We start from the raw sequence: 20,659 nt of genomic DNA, 5'->3' as shown, positions 1-20,659 counted from the left end.
AATCATAGACTTTTTAGTTTAAATCGAGGGTTAGGGTTAGATTAAAAAAAAAAAAAAAAGAGAAGAGTTTTTTGAAAGCCGAGGGAAGCACGTCTAGATATTTAAGTTTATCTGAAAATATCACCATAATTGGAGCTAGATAAGCTGCAATGAGCAGCAACAGGAGATGGTGCTTTTATTTCTGTTGCTTATACACTGTATTCTTTCTTTGACTGCTTTTTAGAGACGTAGTGTTTTTATGATGGCTCTGTTGCATTTACTTGAATGAAAGATCTGAAACATATTCCCCCTCTGAAGTAAAGTAAATGTGCATATATTGCTAAGCACAGGGCAATGGTGGGGCATGCAACCAACTAACTAACTTTACTAGTTAATTTTTTCATCTAATTTCTAACTTCATGCTGCTGTTTCTTAAACTAGCCAACAGCATAGAACATTTACATAAAATTCCATTGCTTTTTTTGATACATTTATATAAATTGACAATGCTGCTGTGCACAAATCACAAGTCTATTACTTACAAAATACATTTTGTACTGTTTCGGTCTCCATCGCTGAGAAAGTCGGACCTTTGACACGGTAAAGCTTTGTTACTGACCTCTGCTGCCTGAGTCACAAAGTGCAAGTTGTAGCACTAGCACAAGTACAAAATAGTAAACTGCTTGATAAATTTGTTAACTTTTATTATCTTAAAGGTAAAAAATACAATGATTGTTTGGTACAGCGGGGAAGGTAAAAGAGCAGAACAGGAGACAAAGAATGACACAGTGTATGGCCTATGCCAGGCACATGGACAATGTGAAAATAATTTGCCTCATAGCTGCTCTGTATCGTATAAACCCAGTGCACAATACAGCAGTGGATTCATTTACGTTTCATGAATAACAAATAAATTTAATCATATGTTATAAATAGGCGATCTGATATCGCCTGATCTGATATAAATACATGTGCCGAAACATATCAACTAAGAATTGTACGACAATAATATTAATAAATTGGTACAATGAGAAAACCATTCACACCAACATTCCTGTGCAGAGCTAGAGAACTTCAGGATTTTCCTCCACAGCAAAACCACACAGCATGTTTAACGTACAAAGGTTAAACTGCTAAAACCACCATGGTGAACTGTCTCAATACCTTCAATCCCCGTACACCCACGATTGCCCACATACACACACACACACACACACACACACACACACAAACAAGCACAACTGTGCAGTCAGTTAACAGAGTTACATATGCTTTCAACCACTCTGTTGAACTCTTCTGGCTGATCAGCATACACGTGGTGAGAGGCATCATTTATCAGCTGCAGGGTGGAATAGAAAAACAAAGATAAGGAGGTCAGCAATTGCAAAGGCATGTTGCATTTCTCCAGAAAATAAAAACCACTTATCAATTGAAGAAAGCTTTTTCTAAGTTAAGGGCTGAACTGCACTCTTCACAGACATTAATTTGGATAATATCTGGTGTCTCTACTCTGCATCTGCACTTACCAGCACTCTGGTGTGGGTCTGGTTTCTTATCTGGACTACTCTGTAGCCGGACGAGCTGTCCACCCAGGACCGTTGTCCATACAGCATGGTGAGGGGCATGGAGGGCGGCAGTTGGTGAACACGCTGCAGCATAGGCAGCTTAGCCCAGCCCAGTGACGCTGACATGGCACGGAAACCCACCTCACCACTGGGGGGAGGGAAGAAAACAAGGGGGAATGGCTTGTTATGGCAATCATGTTGGTTTGTTGTTTGTTGGGCATGTTTGTTTGTGTAATGGCAGACCTTGGGGTTTGGGCGTTACAGTGGTAGATATACTGCGTCATAGTGTCATCATCAAAAAGATCTTCAAACTTCCTTTTGAAATCAGGACGGAATCTGTTAACCAAGCCCGGACCTGAATTTGTGACATAAATGTTAGATGAGCGGACTGTGAGTATTATATAAGGCGCAGCACAGTATTCCAGTAACAGCAACCTCTCTCACCCCATGGGCCAGCCGCTCTAATGACGGCCAGTGGGTTGAAGAGGGAGACCACTGATGCTATTATTTTGACCCATCGTGGTGGGGACGGCCTCTTCACCAGCTCTGCCCCCTGACCAGGGTTATCATCAGGCTGTGTTTTGGGTTGCTCGGGGAAACCCCAGGGGTCAACCAGGATAAGATGTAATACTCTGGAAGAAGACAACAGAAGGCAGTTATGCTATTATTTTAACAGGCACTTAAATGCCATCATTCTGCACAGAGCAGAAGGTGGTGTGCATTGATGTCCTTCTGTAAACTAGTATGGGAAGATGGCCAGTGGCTCTAAGGGACAAATAGATCTATGATGGCCATGACTGAGCATCACGATATGGATGCACTTTTTAAGGAGAACGCTTTGAAAATACAACAATATCATATTATTATGTCATACTACATCAGCGGAATTTTTGAATTTGGATTTAAAGCAGCATTAACTGATTTTTTTCTGAGCATTTGGAGCAGCAGAAAATGCTGGACACATCATCAACTTAAATGTAGTTGTGGTGAATGTGTTATCAAACTGCATTTATACACCTGCAACATCAGCATTCATTTGGAGTCGTACATTCACTCATTTGTTCATTCAGTACTACTGTTATGTTTCATTCTTTGCATTAGTGTTACTCAGTTCATTAGTTTCATTCTCATCTACTCCTCGTGGTCACATGTGCAGTTTCTAAATAAGCTAAATTCCCAATTAAAAATATTTTTTCATCTATGAAATATATGAAACATCAAGCACAAAAAAAAGATGGGTGTCTTTACTAGCTTCAGACCACAACACTTGTCATTCCCCTGTCCAGTAACAACATTATTTAAAAAGGGAATTCACTTGTTCTCATGTGGTTGTGTTGGCTGTGTTTTGATTTACGGAGGAAAAACTGGTCACAGGTCAGTAGCACATTATTTCACTGTTCCAAGAGATTTCATATAATCAAAAGAGCGATATGATCCACAAAAGGAGGGCACACAGGGCAGGAGCAATATCAACTAAATGTTAACCTGAAATCATTTCCTCCCGTGCCAGCGGAGGTAAACCTAATGCTAGTGGGGCAATATTGGTCTTTTTTTTTTTATAAAAGTGTCAATAGCTATGGATTATAGAAAATGATTTCAGTGCTAAAAAGCTAAAAAGTGGATGAATCTCATGACAAAGGTAACGCTGCCTGGTGCAAATTCATTTTGACAGAGCGACTGTTAATGAGGAGAATCCAACAGTTAACTTGTCTAACAATGGTATCCAATCAGCTTCAATACCTGGAAGGGTACTGAATAGCATATGAGGTAGCCAAGTATCCCCCGAGACTGTGCCCCAGGAGAATCATGTTCTCTAGGCCTACAGACTGCCTCCACTGTTCAATGGAGTTGACAAACTGCTGCTCTGCCTTGCTCGCATCCGAGGGGAAGGGGGGCCTGGAGCTCCTGCCAAATCCCAGGAGGTCAAAGGCGTAAACAGGCCGCGACCGGCTCAGGGTGTCAAGGTTCCTGATCCATAGGCCCACCCCTCCTCCAAAACCATGGACCATCACCAAGGGGGTTTTAGGGACTAATGGAAAAGAAGGGTGGCAGGGAAGTTTTGTTAAAGGGGTTTTAAAGTGGATGGAGCACTGAGTTGCAGATGTTGCTTTCATAGTAAACAAAGCCTGAGACAAAGATGGTTGCTTACCTGCAGGTTTGAGAACGGCCTTGTTGGTGAGGGTCAGAGTCCATATACGATCCTGGTTGGGTAAAGTTACAAACCTGGCCCACAGGTCATTCTGAATACCTGTTGTGACAAGGCAAACCGTAATTTTATGTTTATTATTTTGTATTATTATTGCATCCTAAATGCGATTTAGATTCTGTGTTTGTGCAATGACCATTAACTCAAATGTTGCTAAATTATACTTACACTTAAATCAAGGTTAAGAAGACAAAAACATTTTCTGAACAGATTAGCAGCTCTAAAATTTCATTTTAGTGCCTAATTACATTCATACTGATTCCTAGAAGTTACATAATTAGCTTATTGAGTGAAAACTTTCTTACAAGCTAGAATTTTGGTCTCTACAGTCTTCAAAAGGGACATGGAGGTTGGACGCCAGGAAGGCCACCAGCTCCACAGTGAATGTGATCTGATGGGAGAGAAACACAATCCAAAGGAATGGAGAGAACAAGGAGAGGAGTCCAAGGTTAAAGCCAGTGCAGTCAATGTTATTGTTTATTACTTAACAACACACCGATTGGAGCATTACAATTCAAGTTGCCAGTCAAAGTCAGTAGCATGACCTAAAGCATTGATATGATAACGAACATTCATTCTGGCTAAATATGATTTTTTTATAAATGGTTTTGTTGTTGTCGTTGAATTATTTGCTGAGTCATTTGGACAAATAGCTGAGCCACAGCTGGTCACCTCTTCACCCAGTGACAAACCGAAAGTACACGTTTATCTGTATGATCTCACCCGATGTACTGTCAGAGATGATATCTGCTTCCATCGACCAGAGGTTCTATTGATTATGACACATTTAATAAATCTAAGAACATCTGACATCATTACAGCAATCTATCCTGCCATGGAAAGGGACGCGCATGTTGAATTCCATTCTTTTGGAAGTAAGAGGAAGCTTCAGCTCACTCTCAGGTCACTCACTCAGTCTCACAATCGCCGTTTATCGGGGCTGAGCTTGTAGCAGGATCCATTGGTTGACATAGACGGGTCTACATTCAGCCGTATCAGGGTTGACGGTGTGATCCTTTGTATCTGTTTGAAGGTAGATCCTGCTTCTGCACGCTGTTTTCGACTGTTTTGTAACTCAGTCTAAATCAGCTGACTGCTCACGAAGATCGTCTATTGATACGACAACAGTGAACGACAAGCCCTGCTTTACTGTGTGTAGTTGACAAAGCTAACAAAGCGTATTAGCGACGAATGGAACAGGTAGACGCGGATAGATCCTTTTGTGTGCTGTTGTTGTGAGTTTGTGCACATTAACAATTATTTAAATCCATCACTCAGGTAGAAATTCACCTTCTTGAGACCATAGTTAAACCAACGAGGCACGTTAAAGTCCCACTAATGTGATAATCGAGAATACAGTTTGAAAACGCAACATCGCGAAATACCTTTGGAGTAATCCCTCTTCTTACCTTTAACACATCTTTGTTCACAGGACTCCCGCTGGGCGGGGCCAAACAAACCTTTATTCAACAGCGGCCTTTTCGCTCTCAGTTCCGAGAGGGATGGATGTCGGACTTTGTTTTCTGTAACACCGAAAGGCGCTTCCGGCAGATGAGGACACGTCACTCATTGGACCGAAGCAGAGGACTTGTACTGATTTCTCTGACTGACACATTTGGTGTAAATTAAGAGGCCAAACGATGTCGAACTCGGTCATATCGGTGATCTCTCGGTTTCTGGAGGAGTACTCCTCCTCCACCCCCAACAAGCTCAAAGTGGTGGACGCTTACCTGCTCTACATCTTGTTGACTGGAGCGCTCCAGTTCCTCTACTGTCTGCTGGTCGGCACCTTCCCCTTCAACAGCTTCTTATCGGGCTTCATCTCCTGCGTGGGTTCTTTCATTCTCGCAGGTAAAATACATGTATTTGCACTTGATTGCTCTGTATATCTCTCTTGAGTGCAATAAGTAAAAGGCGGAAGTGAGAGGGGGGTTCAATGTGTGTGCAGAAGCAGCTTAGCTAACCGAGCTAATGACTAACGGTGAGCTGTGCAGCTAGACTTAAAATAAATAAATAAGTAAAATGATTATACACACACACACACACACCGTAAGTTATATTATGTTACGTTCAGTAGCACCGCAAACTGCAGCCCCATAAAGCAGACTCGTCTGCCCTCCATGAACAAGTCAATAAACTTTATATAGTTACCTTTTTCTGTATTGTTGCATTAGAGAGTCTCAGTTTTAAGTGGATGTGTATCATTGAGCAGCATCCAGCTGTACCTCAGAAATCCATTCTATTCGCAAAGTTAAGGACGATGTGAATGCCAGTCAGCTTTCCTGTTAGCATGATTGAAGTGACAGATCATCTCCGAACGTCTTCATCAAATATTTTCACAATCTGGATGAACTTTAGTAGTTGGGTGAATATGATTGTCATGTTAATAACAATATATATATATTTTTGGTCTAATTTCAGGTAAATAAAATTAAGATTTCACATATATTTAATTAGTCAATAGTTATTTAACAATGTATATCATGAACAGAGTTACTCCACTGAGGGAGATGATTTTTATATTTAATTACCATCCAGCTCAAGGGAGAATGAATTGGATATCATCTTCAAAAGTGTTACTTGTGAAGAATGAGGTCTTCATTCCTTTTCTCTTTTTTGATTTTAGTGTGTCTTCGTATCCAGATCAACCCACAGAACAAAGGAGAGTTCCTGTCTATTTCTCCAGAGAGAGCTTTTGCTGACTTTCTATTTGCTCACACCGTCCTCCATCTGGTCGTGATGAACTTCATTGGTTGAGCGAGATCTGGATCAAAGTTACAGCGCCCTCTCCCACTCTGAAAAGGTCTGTATTTTACAGCCAAATTCTCCCATTTTCAGTTTGAAAACAAATCAAGATGTCAACTGTCCAGTTCCATTGCTGCAGTGTAGATGCAGCTGTGGTCAGATGAAAGTGAAGTTAGTGACTTTTGAAGTGGATATATACTTTACTCTATTGCTTTACATTCATGAAACATGACACACATCTTTGTCCTTTGGGTGCTCCCAATCACATAAACCATCTGTGCCAGGTCTTCAGTTATTTCTCAGTGGAGCAGCTCCATATAGAACATGTGATAAGACGGACTTTGTTTTCGCTACTCTAAGGAGATCCACATGATACCACATATTGCTTTTGCTTTGCTAGAAAACAGTTATTACATTTTTAGACCAGCAGTTAGAGGGAAAGGGCATATGATTTTTCCTGTTTCACACTTGCTTCTTAATAACAACTTCCTTAACCTCAATGTCACTGACTCTACCACCTTTTTTTTTTTTTTTTTCCTACATTCAAAGATCACAAGAAGAGAAATTGTCACAACTCGCCTTCAAGACATGATGCTGCATTTTCCTTGTGCAGTCCCATCTTCAACACTGAACTAGTTGCAGTTGTCATATGTGATGCAGTGCTATTTTCTTACTGACAACATGGTTGAGTTCTGTCATTTTTTTCTATGTAAAAATTGTGAAGCATTCCCTTTTTGCACTGAGGTGAAGAAATAAAGAAAATTCAAATGGTTATCTTGTGAATACTGAGACTTTCCGTTATTTTATGTTTTAGTGATTGGTGCTTTACTTGTTCAGGGAAAGAACATTTTAAATGATTGTTGTTAGGCTATCTGCTGCATTAAGCTCAAACTGTAAAGAATTAAACTTGACAGATGTTGTTCCAGCGACCTTCGGCGGCGATCTTCTACTTTCCATGTTGTTGGATAGCAACTTTATACCACAGAACATTTAATATCAGAGTTGCCTGTTGACAATGATATGAATTAATTGCGAGGAAAAATTGCTGTTCAGTGAGGAAGGAGAAATTCAACACTCTAATGGGATAATGAAAAATGGAAGGCAAAGGACCCCTCATCCAATAATAGAAAACTTTTTCAGAAGAGGTGCATTTTCATTTCATGCTAATAATTGTTCCAGATTCATGACATTTTTTCGACTGCAATTTAAATGCATTTCACCATACTATTTCATATTCACATCTTGAGTTAACTACTTAACATGGTAAAGTAAAAGGAAAAAAAGAAGAATGATGATCAAATAAACCAAAATGAATTGGTCATAATTAAACCACCCAGCGGAATAAGTAGTTGAAATACCTCCACTGGGATAAAAAATTAACTTGCTGCTTTCAAGAATTAATATCAATAATAATGATCCAGCGATATAGCAGATAATATGATCTCTGAGCATATTTAATTCTGGTATACTTTTCAAAGAAGCCATTTTGATTTATACCGTGCTTCTATTTATTTTACCACATATGAAAGATCTGAATAATTACCTCTTCACAATCCATATATTGTTGAGCTTTTCCTGAACTACAGATCCAACCATTGCTTTAATTGAGGCTGTGCTGTGTGAGGTGGACTCCTTCCACGTGGGCAACGGGCCCAGAGAGCATTACCCTCCAGGACTGCGTGGGGTCTGCTTTCCTGATAAAGTCTGACACTTTCCAACTCATTTGCTTTGAACTGGTCCTCACTTACATTTGTTCCACAATGTGCTGACATATTTTAGCTACTTTGGTCTGACAGATATGACCAAATTGAAAGGGATATAAAATTGCCTTGCATGCAAAGATAAAAAAAAAAAAAAATTCCTTTCCAGGGGACTCTGGAAAGGAATTTGAATATACATGACCTGAAATAATCTGAACAAAAGTTGCTGACACCAAAATTTTTAAGAAGGGGACTTCGTCCTCAGTGAGGAAGTACAACATTTTCTTCATAATTTCACTTCCCAGTAATCTGGTAGTTGACAGAAGTTTCTAGTAGCTGTAACGTTTTATGAGAATATTTCATAACGAGTTGAAATCATGCATTAAAAGAAACATTTAATAAAACTATTGTCATCAAGCTTTACTTGGAAATTAAAAGCAGTAAATATTTAGACAAACATCCCGCTTTTGCTGTTACTGAGGCATTTACATGCAGCCACATTTAAATGTTAAAATTGGTCGTGGCACAGCATAACTTAAATAAATTATAGCAATTTGCAAAAAGTACAATATTTCCCAATATTTCTTACATGTAATTATATAAGGATGATGCATTTTTTTACTAGCCCCTTTCATCCAGAAAGTGCAGCACAAAGTACATTGGCCAAGGGTTATACATTAATAGATAAAAAAAATAAATAAAATGACCATTAAAACATCTTGAAAACATGTAGAATTAAATGGAATCTCATGCCCCCATAGTGGACAGTGAACATCAAGATTGAAATCGGGAGACTGTGTGCGATTTTGAATCCTTACATCGTGGCATTCTGCTGTAAAACTAGATCTATTTACAGCAAGCCTTTTCTTTGGACTGCATCTTTGGCTCGCCTGATCACACAGAAATTTACTCACAGAATTTAAATTTAAAAACATCACCAGAGTGGAGTATCTGCAAAGCTTCATCGACGCTTACTTTCAGTGGTGCGTCATGGAGTGTCCCTCAGACCCAGCCAAGGGGAAGAAGGCTGACTCCCATATAAGTTCTCACATCAGCAAATCAATAACCCCCCCCCCCACAATAAAGTTTATACTACAATTCAGATACCGTCATTTTGAACATAACAACACATCAGGCAAATTTCTTGCAAATCAACTCCATCGCAAAAAGGGAAAATCTCTTATAGCTGCAATTCTGGACTCATTCAGGCCTTTCTCAAAAATCAAAATCTTCTTCAGCTGACTGTAGAACAAAGAAGATTCTTGGATGTGGCACTGACCACTGATGAACTATTAACTGCATTAGAAAGTATGGCAGCCGCCAAGGCTCCCTACTGAATTTATTAAACATTTCTGGCTATGGCTCTCTGTCGTTGATCAATAGCAGTATCAAAATCAGAGGCACACAGCACACAAAGATTTATTTGAAACTTTTGAAATAAGAAACTCAAATTTTCTCCAGTACTTACAAGTGATGAACACAGTTAAGAAGAAAATTCCAACACTCCTGAACACCTTATAGCCCTCCAACATTTGTTATATACATCACAAAGCTCTCTCCAAAAAAGAAGAAAAACCATTCTAAGATCAAGCACCAATTCTATGAATCTACCAATGTCAAAATGGGAAATGTATCTGTCTTTGTCCACTGATTTTGACTTCTGGACCCAGATCTGCCTAGATACATTTAAAATGACAATTTATTTTTTTTATTTCTGACCGATCCAATTCAAGAGTACTTCACAGATCACACCTAACTCAGTTCAGGATGTATAGAATGGGTTTCTCTCAGTCTGATACATCAATTCAATGCACTCAGAACACGTCAGACAGCTGTTTCCACGCTCTCTGGCTCTGTTCTCCTGTGCAGCACTACTAGTCAATGGTAACACAGAAACTCTCCTCCATTTTGGACTGCAGAAGCCCACTAACTCCTAACCTCTGCCTTATTGGTGATCTGAATCTTTTCTCGTAGCTCAAGCCATCGCCAAGAAAACAATCCTAGTTAACTGGAAAAATAAACAGCCTCCGAAGGTCTCCTGCTGGTTGAACCTCCTTGTAGAATATGTATCATTGGAGAAAATATCTCCTGCCTGAATAATCCAATCGACTTTACAAAAAAATGGGCTGCATTTATTGACTAAACGTCATTCTGCAGCTTGACCTTGCCTGCTAGCATATGGCATTTCGACACATATGTACCTTCCCTCTACAATAACATTACTCTCTGTACTCTCTATTATAATTCCTCTTCATGTCAGTATTGTTATTACCCTCCACATCCAGGATCACTATGGCAGATCTCTGGACTGCAGCACCTTGAGCATGCATTAGAGGTGCTCCTCTCCTCTTCACCCCTGGGTTTATCTCTGGCTCTGAGGGGTCTGCCAGGCTTTCTGCCCCTTTCATGTCAATGTGCTAAGGCACCCTGGCGAATGTGCCCTGTGGCTCTGGGGCCTGTTTGCTGTTCCTGGGTCTGGAGGTGGTGCTTGCCGGCTCATCCTGGCTCCTCCTCCTCAGCAGTGTAGGCCAGTGGGCTCTTTGGCTTCTCATCTCCTTTCCTTAGCTACCTCCTCTTCCCCCTTCCCCGCTCCCTCCCATGCCTCCTCCTCTCTTCCCCAGGGGGCCCCCAGTCTGGACAGGGCCGCCTGGCCCCTGCGGTTGGGCTCTGGCCTGGTGCTCTGGGGTCAACTCTTCGGCGGCTGGTGTTGCCATAACCATGTCCTGTGTCTCTGGCATGCTGGGCTGCTGTGGGGGGGTGGCAGGAAAAGCAACGGATCGTTTTCTCCACTAGTTCCTACCAGCACCACCTGCTTCCCTTCCCCTGTCCATCATTCTGCGTCTTCTCTGTCCTTTGTTCCCCCCTATATTCACTGAGGTGTAGCACTGCCCTCCTTGCCACACAAAGGTCATTTCACTCAATAAAGATCAACAAACTAGCTTCCAGGGAGGGCTGGCAAAGGTCAGACATATGCACTTATTAAACATTTAGTTGCAAGACTATAACTGCACCAATGTCATCAAAAGCTGACATGTATTGTGGTGTTAAGCTATGAGGACAAATGCAGAAAAAAAAATTAAATGAGTTAAAAGTGATGAGAATGCATAAAACCCAGAAGTGAATGTATTTATCTAAATGCAGAGTCACATTAGTATAAAAGTATCATAAAATTAAAATGCTCGCATAAGCATAAGTATAGCACAGTGCATGCACTTTCTATTACTGCTTGCAATCACACTTTGATATGTCTCTGGCTCTATTGCTTCACTGGAAGCAAAACAATGTCATTAACTAACAACCATTTTGATCGATGGCCAATTTGGCAAAGTGCTGGTATTACTGTCAGAGCAATAAGCAATGAACATTACAATCCCAATAATAAAAACTAACATTAAGAGGCATCATGGCATCATTTTGCTTAAATCATATATATATATATACATATATATATATATATATATATATATATATATATATATATATATATATATATATATATATATATATATATATATGGTGGTATACTATTACAAATATTTAGACACTTAAGGGGCACTATTTTGAGGAAATTGCCACATTTTCTGCAAAACAGAGGGAAGATTGACTCTGGTTATAATCTCTCAGTTTGATATTTATCTATCTATATCTTTATTTATCTATTTCAAGCCTGTTTTGAACGGAGACAAACAGAAATGTGCACCAATCTTTCACAAGGCTAAAATGATTCATAGGCTAAAATGATTCATATATATCACGATTTGTGATTGGCTAAGAATTATTAGTTCTCTGAACGTTAGGTTTCATTTCTTAACTCTGTCAGAGCAATAAGTTTCGTTTTGCTTCGAGGACATGCCTCCATTTTTCCATGACCATGAAAGGCTTTGTAGCTGTAGGCGGAAAAAAAGCTCGGGACTTTTGGATCATCCTTGACACCCTTCACAGAGCAAATTGAGAGGCTTGGAATAATTGTTTGTTAATTCGGTGGCTGAGGGCTGTGTGTGTGTAGAAGCTTGGTCCAACAAATGAAGACTGGACCAAATCCAATGTGTTCAGGCATCAAAATCAAATAATTTCATTGTAGCCTGCCAAAAGAATTATCTGCGGGGATGAAGGGCAGGCACTCATCATTTGGGTTTTTTTGGGGGGAGAAGAAACAATGAAAAAGACCCAGAAATAATAAAATTAGGAGCTTAAGGAGTTTTTACAAAGAATGACATGTTTTATCCTAAAGGAAGAGTTTGACATATTTGGGAAATGCACTTTTGTATCTTGCACTGCATTAGAAGACAGAAAAGATTGATAGCACCTGTACTCTAAATATAGAGCCACAATCAGAAGGTAATTACCTAGCATAGCTTGGACCCTATGTCTTCTTAATTTGAAACATATTATACAGTATCTGACACAGTACGTGAGTGAGATTAAATGAAGCTAGTACTTTAGACAGAATGAACCTGTCTGAAGCTGCTTCCCTTAGTCTCCAGTTCTTATGCCAACTGGCTGCCGACTGCAGCCAGTCGGCAGTTGTTGATTTTTTGCATATCATGGAAATTTGGAGGTTCACTCCACACATGGAGCGCCTGAATGTGTAAATAAAATCCCATTGGAAGGTCAGAGCACACCATGGCAAACATGGCAGTAAATAGGTCAGTCCTCTGCCCCCCCCCCCCCCCAAAAAAAAAAAAAAAATCTTCAATAATCTTTCTTGGACTTCTAAGTTTTCTGGCATTTTGCATTTGGTATGGGTGATTTCATCTGAGCATGGTGAAAAATCTGTCACAGCCTGAGCAAAAACTGCAACAATATAGCTCTTGCTATTTTAACAACACCGCAGTGAGAACAGCTTGTTAGATGTGGTTCTCAGAGGGATGCTTGAGGGGTTTCCTCAGGATACCCAGCAAAAATACATTTTCACTATCCATCTATAATTTAACACACTGATCACTGCTATCACTGCTTTGGCTCCAAAGTTTTTCTATAATAATGGCAAAAATCTGGTGGGAGTCTTTGGTCAAAATCCTGTCAGTTTACGGGTCTGACATGTCTGTTAGAATCTCACTGGTGCCTGTATAGTTAATGTTTGGAACATCTGGATCCAACTTATGGTCACATGACCAATGGGAACTGGAATCTGTGTTTGGGCAAGACTGAGAGGACACTCTTGGTAAACCTCAAACTGACGCTGAAACATGCTGCAGCTCTTTGTAACCGCTTTAAGCCTTTTACTGTGGATCCCAGGTAATAACTATCACTATGAAGGTCATATGTTTACAGAGGCTGTTTTTTCCTGCAGCTAATTCTTTGCCTTGCCTTATTATTTTGCTTTTGGCAGATACTGGTGTTACAATATGAAATGTTTCTTTTGCTTTTCTTCTCTTTACTGTTTTATGACTTTTCTGTCCTTATATTTGTCTGAAGACCAACCAGAAGGGTTGGAGGAGGCAAAGAAAGCTTCAGTGTTTTTTTTTTCTTTCTTTGTTTGTTTTTTGTAATCTCCCAAGCTCCTGTAGTGTTTTCCGTTTGCAAGAATATGTTTGATGTTTATTTTGTCAGGTTTTCAAAAGCTCTGTTATATTTGTCTCCCCAAATCTGTATTATAGAGGAATAATCCTGTTTTGGAATAGGAAGTATGGAGAGAAAACTCAAAGTAGGAAAAGTGTTTCTTACAGAGGAAACTGAAACCAAAAATATGACACTAAGTATTGCTCAAGGCCACTTCCCCGATTACTCAATCACAGATAACAAAATGTCCACTGTGAGATCTGCTCTGACTCTACCATTGCTGAAAGTTTAAATTTAAGTCTTCAACCATCTCCACTTTCCATCAGCCTTAATCTCTGCGCTGAAAACGGGCTACGAGTTTTCAGTCCTGGAGGGTCGATCCCTTACAGTCCCCTGCCATTATGAGCCGCAGTATGCCAGCTATGTCAAATATTGGTGTCGAGGGAGCATGAGGGAGTTCTGCACCAGCTTGGCCCGAACAGATGACCCCCGCTCAACTGACCCACGGGTGGACAAAGTGAGCATTTCGGACGACCAGGTCCACCAGGTGTTCACAGTAACCATGAACAACCTGAGCGCCGGGGACTCTGGGTGGTACATGTGCGGCATAGAGATAGGTGGCCTGTGGACCGCTGATGTTGTTGCATACACAAACATCAAGGCCATTCATGGTGAGTAATGGAGTGATCTGGCCAAATTATGCATCCAAAAACAAACAAACAAAAAAAAACAAAACACTTTTAGAACAGTTGGATTGGAAATACAAGCTCCTATTTTAAGATGATATCCTCCCTGCAGGCATGTCAGTGGTGAACAGTCAACTGAGTGCCAAAGAAGGGAGCAGTGTCACAGCTGAGTGCGACTACAGTGTGAGATACAGGTATTTGATTTTCCCATTCACTGCACAGCAATTCTGTCTCTTCTCTGTATATTTTACCAAGCTCAACTTTTAAAACAACATTTATAAAGCACAAACAATATCCAGATTGTTCAAAATTTCATCCTCTCATCTGCGTCAAACGCTGACGGACAGCCCTTACTGACTCCTCTGAGACTGCTTGCCAACAGAGAAAGTGAGAAGAAGTGGTGTCGGAGTGGAGACTGGAGCTCCTGTGTGGTGACAGATTCTGAAGGGCGCTATGAAGACACTTCAGTGGCCATCAGCGATGACAGAACTGGGACTTTTACTGTAACCTTAAAGAATCTGCAGTTGAGAGATACTGGCTGGTACTGGTGTTCTGCGGGACAGCAGCTGATATCTGTGAATGTGCTGGTCACACCACGACCCACGACCAGTAAGTCTTAAAAAAGTGTTTCTGCAAGATTTTTCATCATTAACAGTATTGAATTTTGGTTTTAGCTTGTGGCAACAGAGGACCAAATTACTGGTCAGCGAAAATGTCAAAAGTTTTATTTAACAGCCTGCTGTTAAATAAAAACCTGGTATAGAGTCTCCTTTTAGGTCTTTTGCTTGGTTTCCATTGACTCTTGAGAAAAATATCTTACCCATTAGCTGCTAATTCAGCCACTCTGTTCACTGGCCCATCTGCTCTTTGATTATCAATAGATTACTTTACAGTGTGCTTTTTATACTTTACTGTGAGTTTTTCTTAAAAAATAATGAAAATAAGAGCTGACTCCTACAACTGAAAACAAGTTGTTTTCAATGTGGGTTTCTGCTGCTTTATAAATAACAAAACAAACAAAAAGCTGAAAAAAACTTGGTTAGTCTGAAAATTGCCCAAATCTCAATTGCCAATTTTTCATTCTTTCATTTGTTATGTATCTTTTAATAATAATGGGTGCAAACCAGCCAACTGAGTAGATGGTGATCAGACTTGCCACTTCAAACTCTGAAATGTCACTGAAAACTATTTAAATCTCAGCCTTGTCGATATGAAAGGAAGCACTATTCCCTGGTTGTGTGGCCTTTTACCCGACATCACTTTGCAGCCTCTGAAATGAAAGATGGCCAAGTGCAGCATTAAAGATCAATACGTATTTGTGACAAACGGCAGACTCTCTTAGTTCTCCAACTGTACAAGGTATTGATTATTACAAGTCACTTATCAAGAATATTGAGGATAGAACTCTGAGGGGTATACTGCTTCGCTCTTTCCTTCTCTTATAATATATTATTTGACTCACTTTGAGTGACATCTTTATCCTCTGCAGCGACATCTCCACCTACCTCAAGTCCATTTGTCACCCACCTGCCTCCACCCAAATCAATAGCGAAGGAGCCCTTGAGAGTTCAGAGGTAAAAATAAGGCACAGTGTTTTTGTGTTGCCATTCCCCATATTGTATGAACAAATGTGTATTATTCATACACATACACACACACACACACATATATACAGTATATATATGTATGTATATATATATATATATATACACACACATACATACATGCTTTGTTTTTCAGCACACCTTCAATATTTGATGTGACGGCGTTCACACTGTTAAACATTATGGCTACTTATCTATACCATCATGATGGAGGTCACCCAAGCTGAGCTCGGCCAAGCACAGATAATGATCATATCATTCTTGCAGAGGAAAAGCTGTCATCTTCTTGGCTGTCATATGACTATGTAAGAACTGATAGGCAGTATAAGCCTAGGCCCCTGTTCACTGTACCACGTTTCTGTTTTAGCCACATCTTGCAGTCTTTGCTGGTGTGCTCTTCTCTGATGCTCCTTGTGGGCTTGGCCATATTGGCGAGAAAGATATGGAAACTACACAGTAAGGCAACCTCTCATTTGTTTGCATTTTTAATACCTAAATCGGGGCGCAATCATTCTACTTACTACCTAAATAGGCATTGTATAAAATACTGTGAATGCATTTAACATATGCGAGCAAGACGTTCTTCTCTCGTTCAGCTCTAACTTTCGTTTTTTAGGGCACAATCCTGTTATAAGACAATTTAAGGAGATGAAAGCCAGGCTCAATGTAAGTGCCCATTAAAATGTCTATCACTGTTCCATTACACACTTAAAAACACCATTATCAAGGTTAGGCTTCAGTGTTATAGTGCTCATTTTTCTTGCTGTCTTCCTCAGGAGAATTCATTGGATGTGGATCACCTCTAAGATGCTCCTGTTTTGTTTCCTGAACAGAGGTTCCCAGGACGCACATATACAATTTAGTGCTTACTGAATATAATTCTTGTTGGATCGTTATTCTGATAATGGCAGTTTTTGTATCTTGCACACAATACTGCATTTAAAGACTTTTATAAGGATTTTTCATTGATTCTATCAATATGCTTTCCTTGTGTGACAAACTTTTCATTGCATAATCATGTGCTCCTTTGTTGAAATAATCAAATACAAGGCCATAACGTCCATTTAAAGTTTTGAGCATCAGAATACATACATATAGGTTGTTTTTTTCCTGTACTGGAGTTTTATTTAAGTGATGAAATGATAAAATCTGATTGCTTCATGATTAATCATGAATTAATATTTGCCACTGCCTTTTAAATCAAACCCAAAGAAAGCAAATAGACCAGCAACAAGAAAGCACAGCAATTATGGATTATCACGTTTTTTGTCTATTGAACTTTGCCAATCACACATCCAGCAGTGCAGCATTAATGAAGCATTATAGTAAGATGAATGAAAATCCAATATCCAGGTAGCATGTATCTGCATTTTTTGCTGTGTTGGCCTCCACCATCTGCCATAGGACAAATCTGGCTCTTTAGCTATTGTAAGCTCAGTTGTTTGCTTGCTTGGGAACTTTGTAGTGCTGCAGAAAACATAATAAATGAATGAAGTATGGATTCTTATTGGTGATGATAATAATAATAATAATAATAATAATTTTTATTGAGTGCCTTAAACAATGTTCAAAGATGCTTTATGTATTTGATTTTATGTACAGCAACCAAAAGCAGACAAAAAAAATGAATAGCAGAAGTTAACAGTAGTTAACAAAAATCATGCAGTTGTTGTGAGGTCCGGAAAGGGGGAGAGTTAGGGGGGTTGATTCTGATCTCCCACATCCCTCGGACTTTCAAGAGGGTATTGCCTCCACAGAGATTTCCCAGATCTCTGCTAAGTGCCATTCTGGACCTTTATCTGAAACTGGCATCAGAAGACCCTGCTTTCCCAAAACAATAAAATGCAGTCCATGCCAAAAATCAGCATAAACCTGCCTAACCCCGCAGAGATACCCCTTCTCTGACCCTCCACTCGGGTCGGCCTGACAACATTATCAGGCAACGGATGTATATTGGCCCTCTGGAATGCATCCAGGCCAACAAGGACACAAGGTTCGATATAATAACAAATTGGATATTCCGATCAAATAAGAGACTGCAAACATACTGAACTGATCCCCCCCCCGGGAAGAGGACTTTACAGCTGTTCGAAGCATTTTTCTACAAGACAATTTGGCTGAGATAGAATTTACATCGGACAATGAACTATTAACAACAGCGCCACCTGAATGACGAACCACCGGAACTGATGGCATATTGCCTGAGCACCGTAATCTATGTGCTTGGTTGTTGCCTATAACGGTTCTGTAAATAGAAAAAGAAACTTCATACACAGTCCATAGTCATACATTTCTGATTTACCACAAGCAGTCAAGATGTGCATGAAAATGTTCTTCTCTTATCTCATTTGGTTGTGTGCTCTGCGAGGTCGTGATTAACTAATTAACTAACTAATTAATTAGTTAATTAGTAATTAATGGACCGGCCCCCAAATAAAAGCAGTCAAAATGAAATTCTATGGAGTCTTGAATTTGGTGAAGTTCTGGGGAAGTTCTGAAGAAGGGAGCTTCTCTAGGAGACCTGACGAAGCAATAACAACAACAGAAACAACAACAATAATAATAAATAAAAAAACAAACTCAGGAGTCAGAACGTAGCCGCTAAGCTACAGGGGCTAAGTTCCAAGTTGAAGCTGGCGCTGCTGGAGACCGGAACAAGTTTGGCTGCACAGCACTCAGCCTCCAGCGTCTCGAGTTGGTGCACGCAGAAAAGAGAAGAATAATTCGGATATTAACTTAATAACCAAGCCAATCGCACGAAAGACAACACTGCCGCTGACCGAGAGCCACTTCAGCCGAGGACCAGTCTAGCTTGGGAGGCCACGACGAAGGACCTAGACGCGGCCGCGCTCCTCTCTCCATCTCCTCTGCCCTTTTCGGTGCCAGCTGCCATCCAAAGTAAGGTTGCGTTCATCTGCTCCTCCAGCTGGCTGTTCTGAGTGGTGCGAGGCATGGCTATTAGACAATGCTAACCCAAAATTTAGTTTCAAAAGCTCTCCTTCGTCAGATAAATCCGCCCTGTATTTGATAAGCAACCTTGCATTCATTCGCCCAAGTTCCCAAATTAGTCATCAGCTGCTGAATCATCATTATCACATTATGTAAATCCATTTACATATCCAAGCTCACCTGTTTCACCTAGTTTATGCTTTGATCTGCACCTGTATATAATGAGCACCTTTTGATTTACCCCTCTTTAATAAAAAAAAAAAAACCTCCCATAAATTAAGCCATTATTACCCTCCTTCCTTCAATAATTTTTCTTAAGTAAATCCACAGTAAGGAACATCCCTTCTAGATTGAGTTTTGTAAAGAGGCAATGATACACACAATCCTAGACACAACACAGTTCAAGAAACAATACCAACCTTAGTTATCTGGATTCAGTGGCCATGCACGTAAAATATACTCATCTTATGGGACTCTGAAAGATTCTCTGTGGAAATTTGTTTCCAGTTCCAAATGGCTCCTTGCTTCACCTAACCATTGCACAAAAATAAGTCCAGGTTTAATTAATAATATCAAGGCAGCAGGAGGAAATCCCAGAGGAGTGAGGCACAAACACATTTTCAGATTTTGCTTACACAGTTTAGAGTTTATTTCATAACAATATAACGAGATGTCTAATTAACATTTCTGCTCGGATGCAGTCTGTTTGACAGAGAATTTGTGGGACCAGACACTGATGATGTGAATATTGTGATGAGATCAGGTGAGATTATCCTTTCAGAAAAAAAATAAGCAAATGGAAACAGACTATAATAGGAGTTTAAAATGAACAGTTCAACATTTCATCCTCAGACGCTCTGTGCTCATACTGAACCCCAAACGATGTGTTAGAATTGTAAATTCAACAGGCTAATGAGATGACCAGCTAGAGCCCCAATTGCTGAGTAATATGAACAAAGGCCATGTTTTAAATTTCAGATACAGTGCCATGCAGGCTCAAAATACTCCATGCTCACCTTGCTGGTCTGTGGTTCCCTTAGTTCTGATGTTTTAAGCTTTTATTGTAATATTTTTCTCTATAAGGCCCAATTTACATGATATTAAAGAAAAATGTCATACATATTATGTATATCACATTGTGCAGTTAGCTTAACTCACCAGAGAGTTAAAATGTTGTTATTATTACATAGCAAATGATAGATTCACCAAATGTTTGTCAAACCCTTTATGGGTTATCCGTTACGGTTGCAGCAGTGTTTGGTAAAACCAAGGTGGCCAAGTCAATCACAGAACAAACATGTACAGACACGGACAAACAACCATTCACACATGCCTTCATGCCTACTCTATGGGCAATGTAGAGTTACAGGCTGAAATCCAAACAGTTGTCTCCAGCCTTGGAGCGCAACTCTTATCTCTATCATGCCCTTTCTACTGAAGTCAGTTAGCATGCTAACGAGTCAGCCGTATATCCTCACCTTCCGATAGTGAGCACTGCTCGGAGGGCACAAGCTGTTCAAGTTAATGGCATTAATGTTCAAAGCTCTTCAAAAATATCTGCCACCCGTTCCCCACAAGAAACCATATTTGGTGGCAGACACGGCAAGGGCAAACAACAGCAACATCTAACAACAACTCTGTAAGCATTGCCAACTGCTTAGTGACAAAAGTCACACAATAAAAGTCATTTTCTTTTCACCTCTTGTCTTTGCTTATAATAAAT

The 20,659-nt window shown here is 40.0% G+C and overlaps 3 protein-coding genes across 3 annotated transcripts; 2 read left to right on the top strand and 1 right to left on the bottom strand.

The window, feature by feature from the left end:
* Positions 1–512: 512 nt before the first annotated feature.
* Positions 513–4,828, bottom strand: abhd4 (abhydrolase domain containing 4, N-acyl phospholipase B). The gene is made up of 8 exons (XM_029524466.1): positions 4,663–4,828; positions 4,056–4,141; positions 3,694–3,792; positions 3,285–3,573; positions 1,989–2,176; positions 1,788–1,899; positions 1,506–1,692; positions 513–1,318 (listed from the first exon to the last, which is right to left on the bottom strand). The coding sequence occupies exons 1-8, from the start codon at positions 4,710–4,712 to the stop codon at positions 1,229–1,231; spliced, it is 1,101 nt and encodes a 366-aa protein (XP_029380326.1). The 5' UTR covers positions 4,713–4,828; the 3' UTR covers positions 513–1,228.
* A 418-nt stretch (positions 4,829–5,246) lies between these two features.
* On the top strand, positions 5,247–7,269 carry dad1 (defender against cell death 1). Its single transcript, XM_029524467.1, has 3 exons — positions 5,247–5,601; positions 6,377–6,553; positions 7,045–7,269. Exons 1-2 carry the CDS (start codon positions 5,391–5,393, stop codon positions 6,505–6,507), a joined length of 342 nt encoding a protein of 113 aa, XP_029380327.1. The 5' UTR covers positions 5,247–5,390; the 3' UTR covers positions 6,508–6,553; positions 7,045–7,269.
* A 6,045-nt stretch (positions 7,270–13,314) lies between these two features.
* pigr (polymeric immunoglobulin receptor) lies at positions 13,315–17,476 on the top strand. The gene is made up of 8 exons (XM_029524533.1): positions 13,315–13,433; positions 14,024–14,368; positions 14,496–14,577; positions 14,766–14,992; positions 15,873–15,957; positions 16,355–16,443; positions 16,604–16,653; positions 16,764–17,476. Exons 1-8 carry the CDS (start codon positions 13,385–13,387, stop codon positions 16,791–16,793), a joined length of 957 nt encoding a protein of 318 aa, XP_029380393.1. The 5' UTR covers positions 13,315–13,384; the 3' UTR covers positions 16,794–17,476.
* The last annotated feature ends 3,183 nt before the right edge of the window (positions 17,477–20,659 follow it).

The sequence above is a fragment of the Echeneis naucrates genome, chromosome 17 (genome assembly GCF_900963305.1).
Source record: "Echeneis naucrates chromosome 17, fEcheNa1.1, whole genome shotgun sequence".
Lineage (NCBI taxonomy): Eukaryota > Metazoa > Chordata > Actinopteri > Carangiformes > Echeneidae > Echeneis > Echeneis naucrates.
This window is presented reverse-complemented; position numbering and strand designations above follow the sequence as displayed.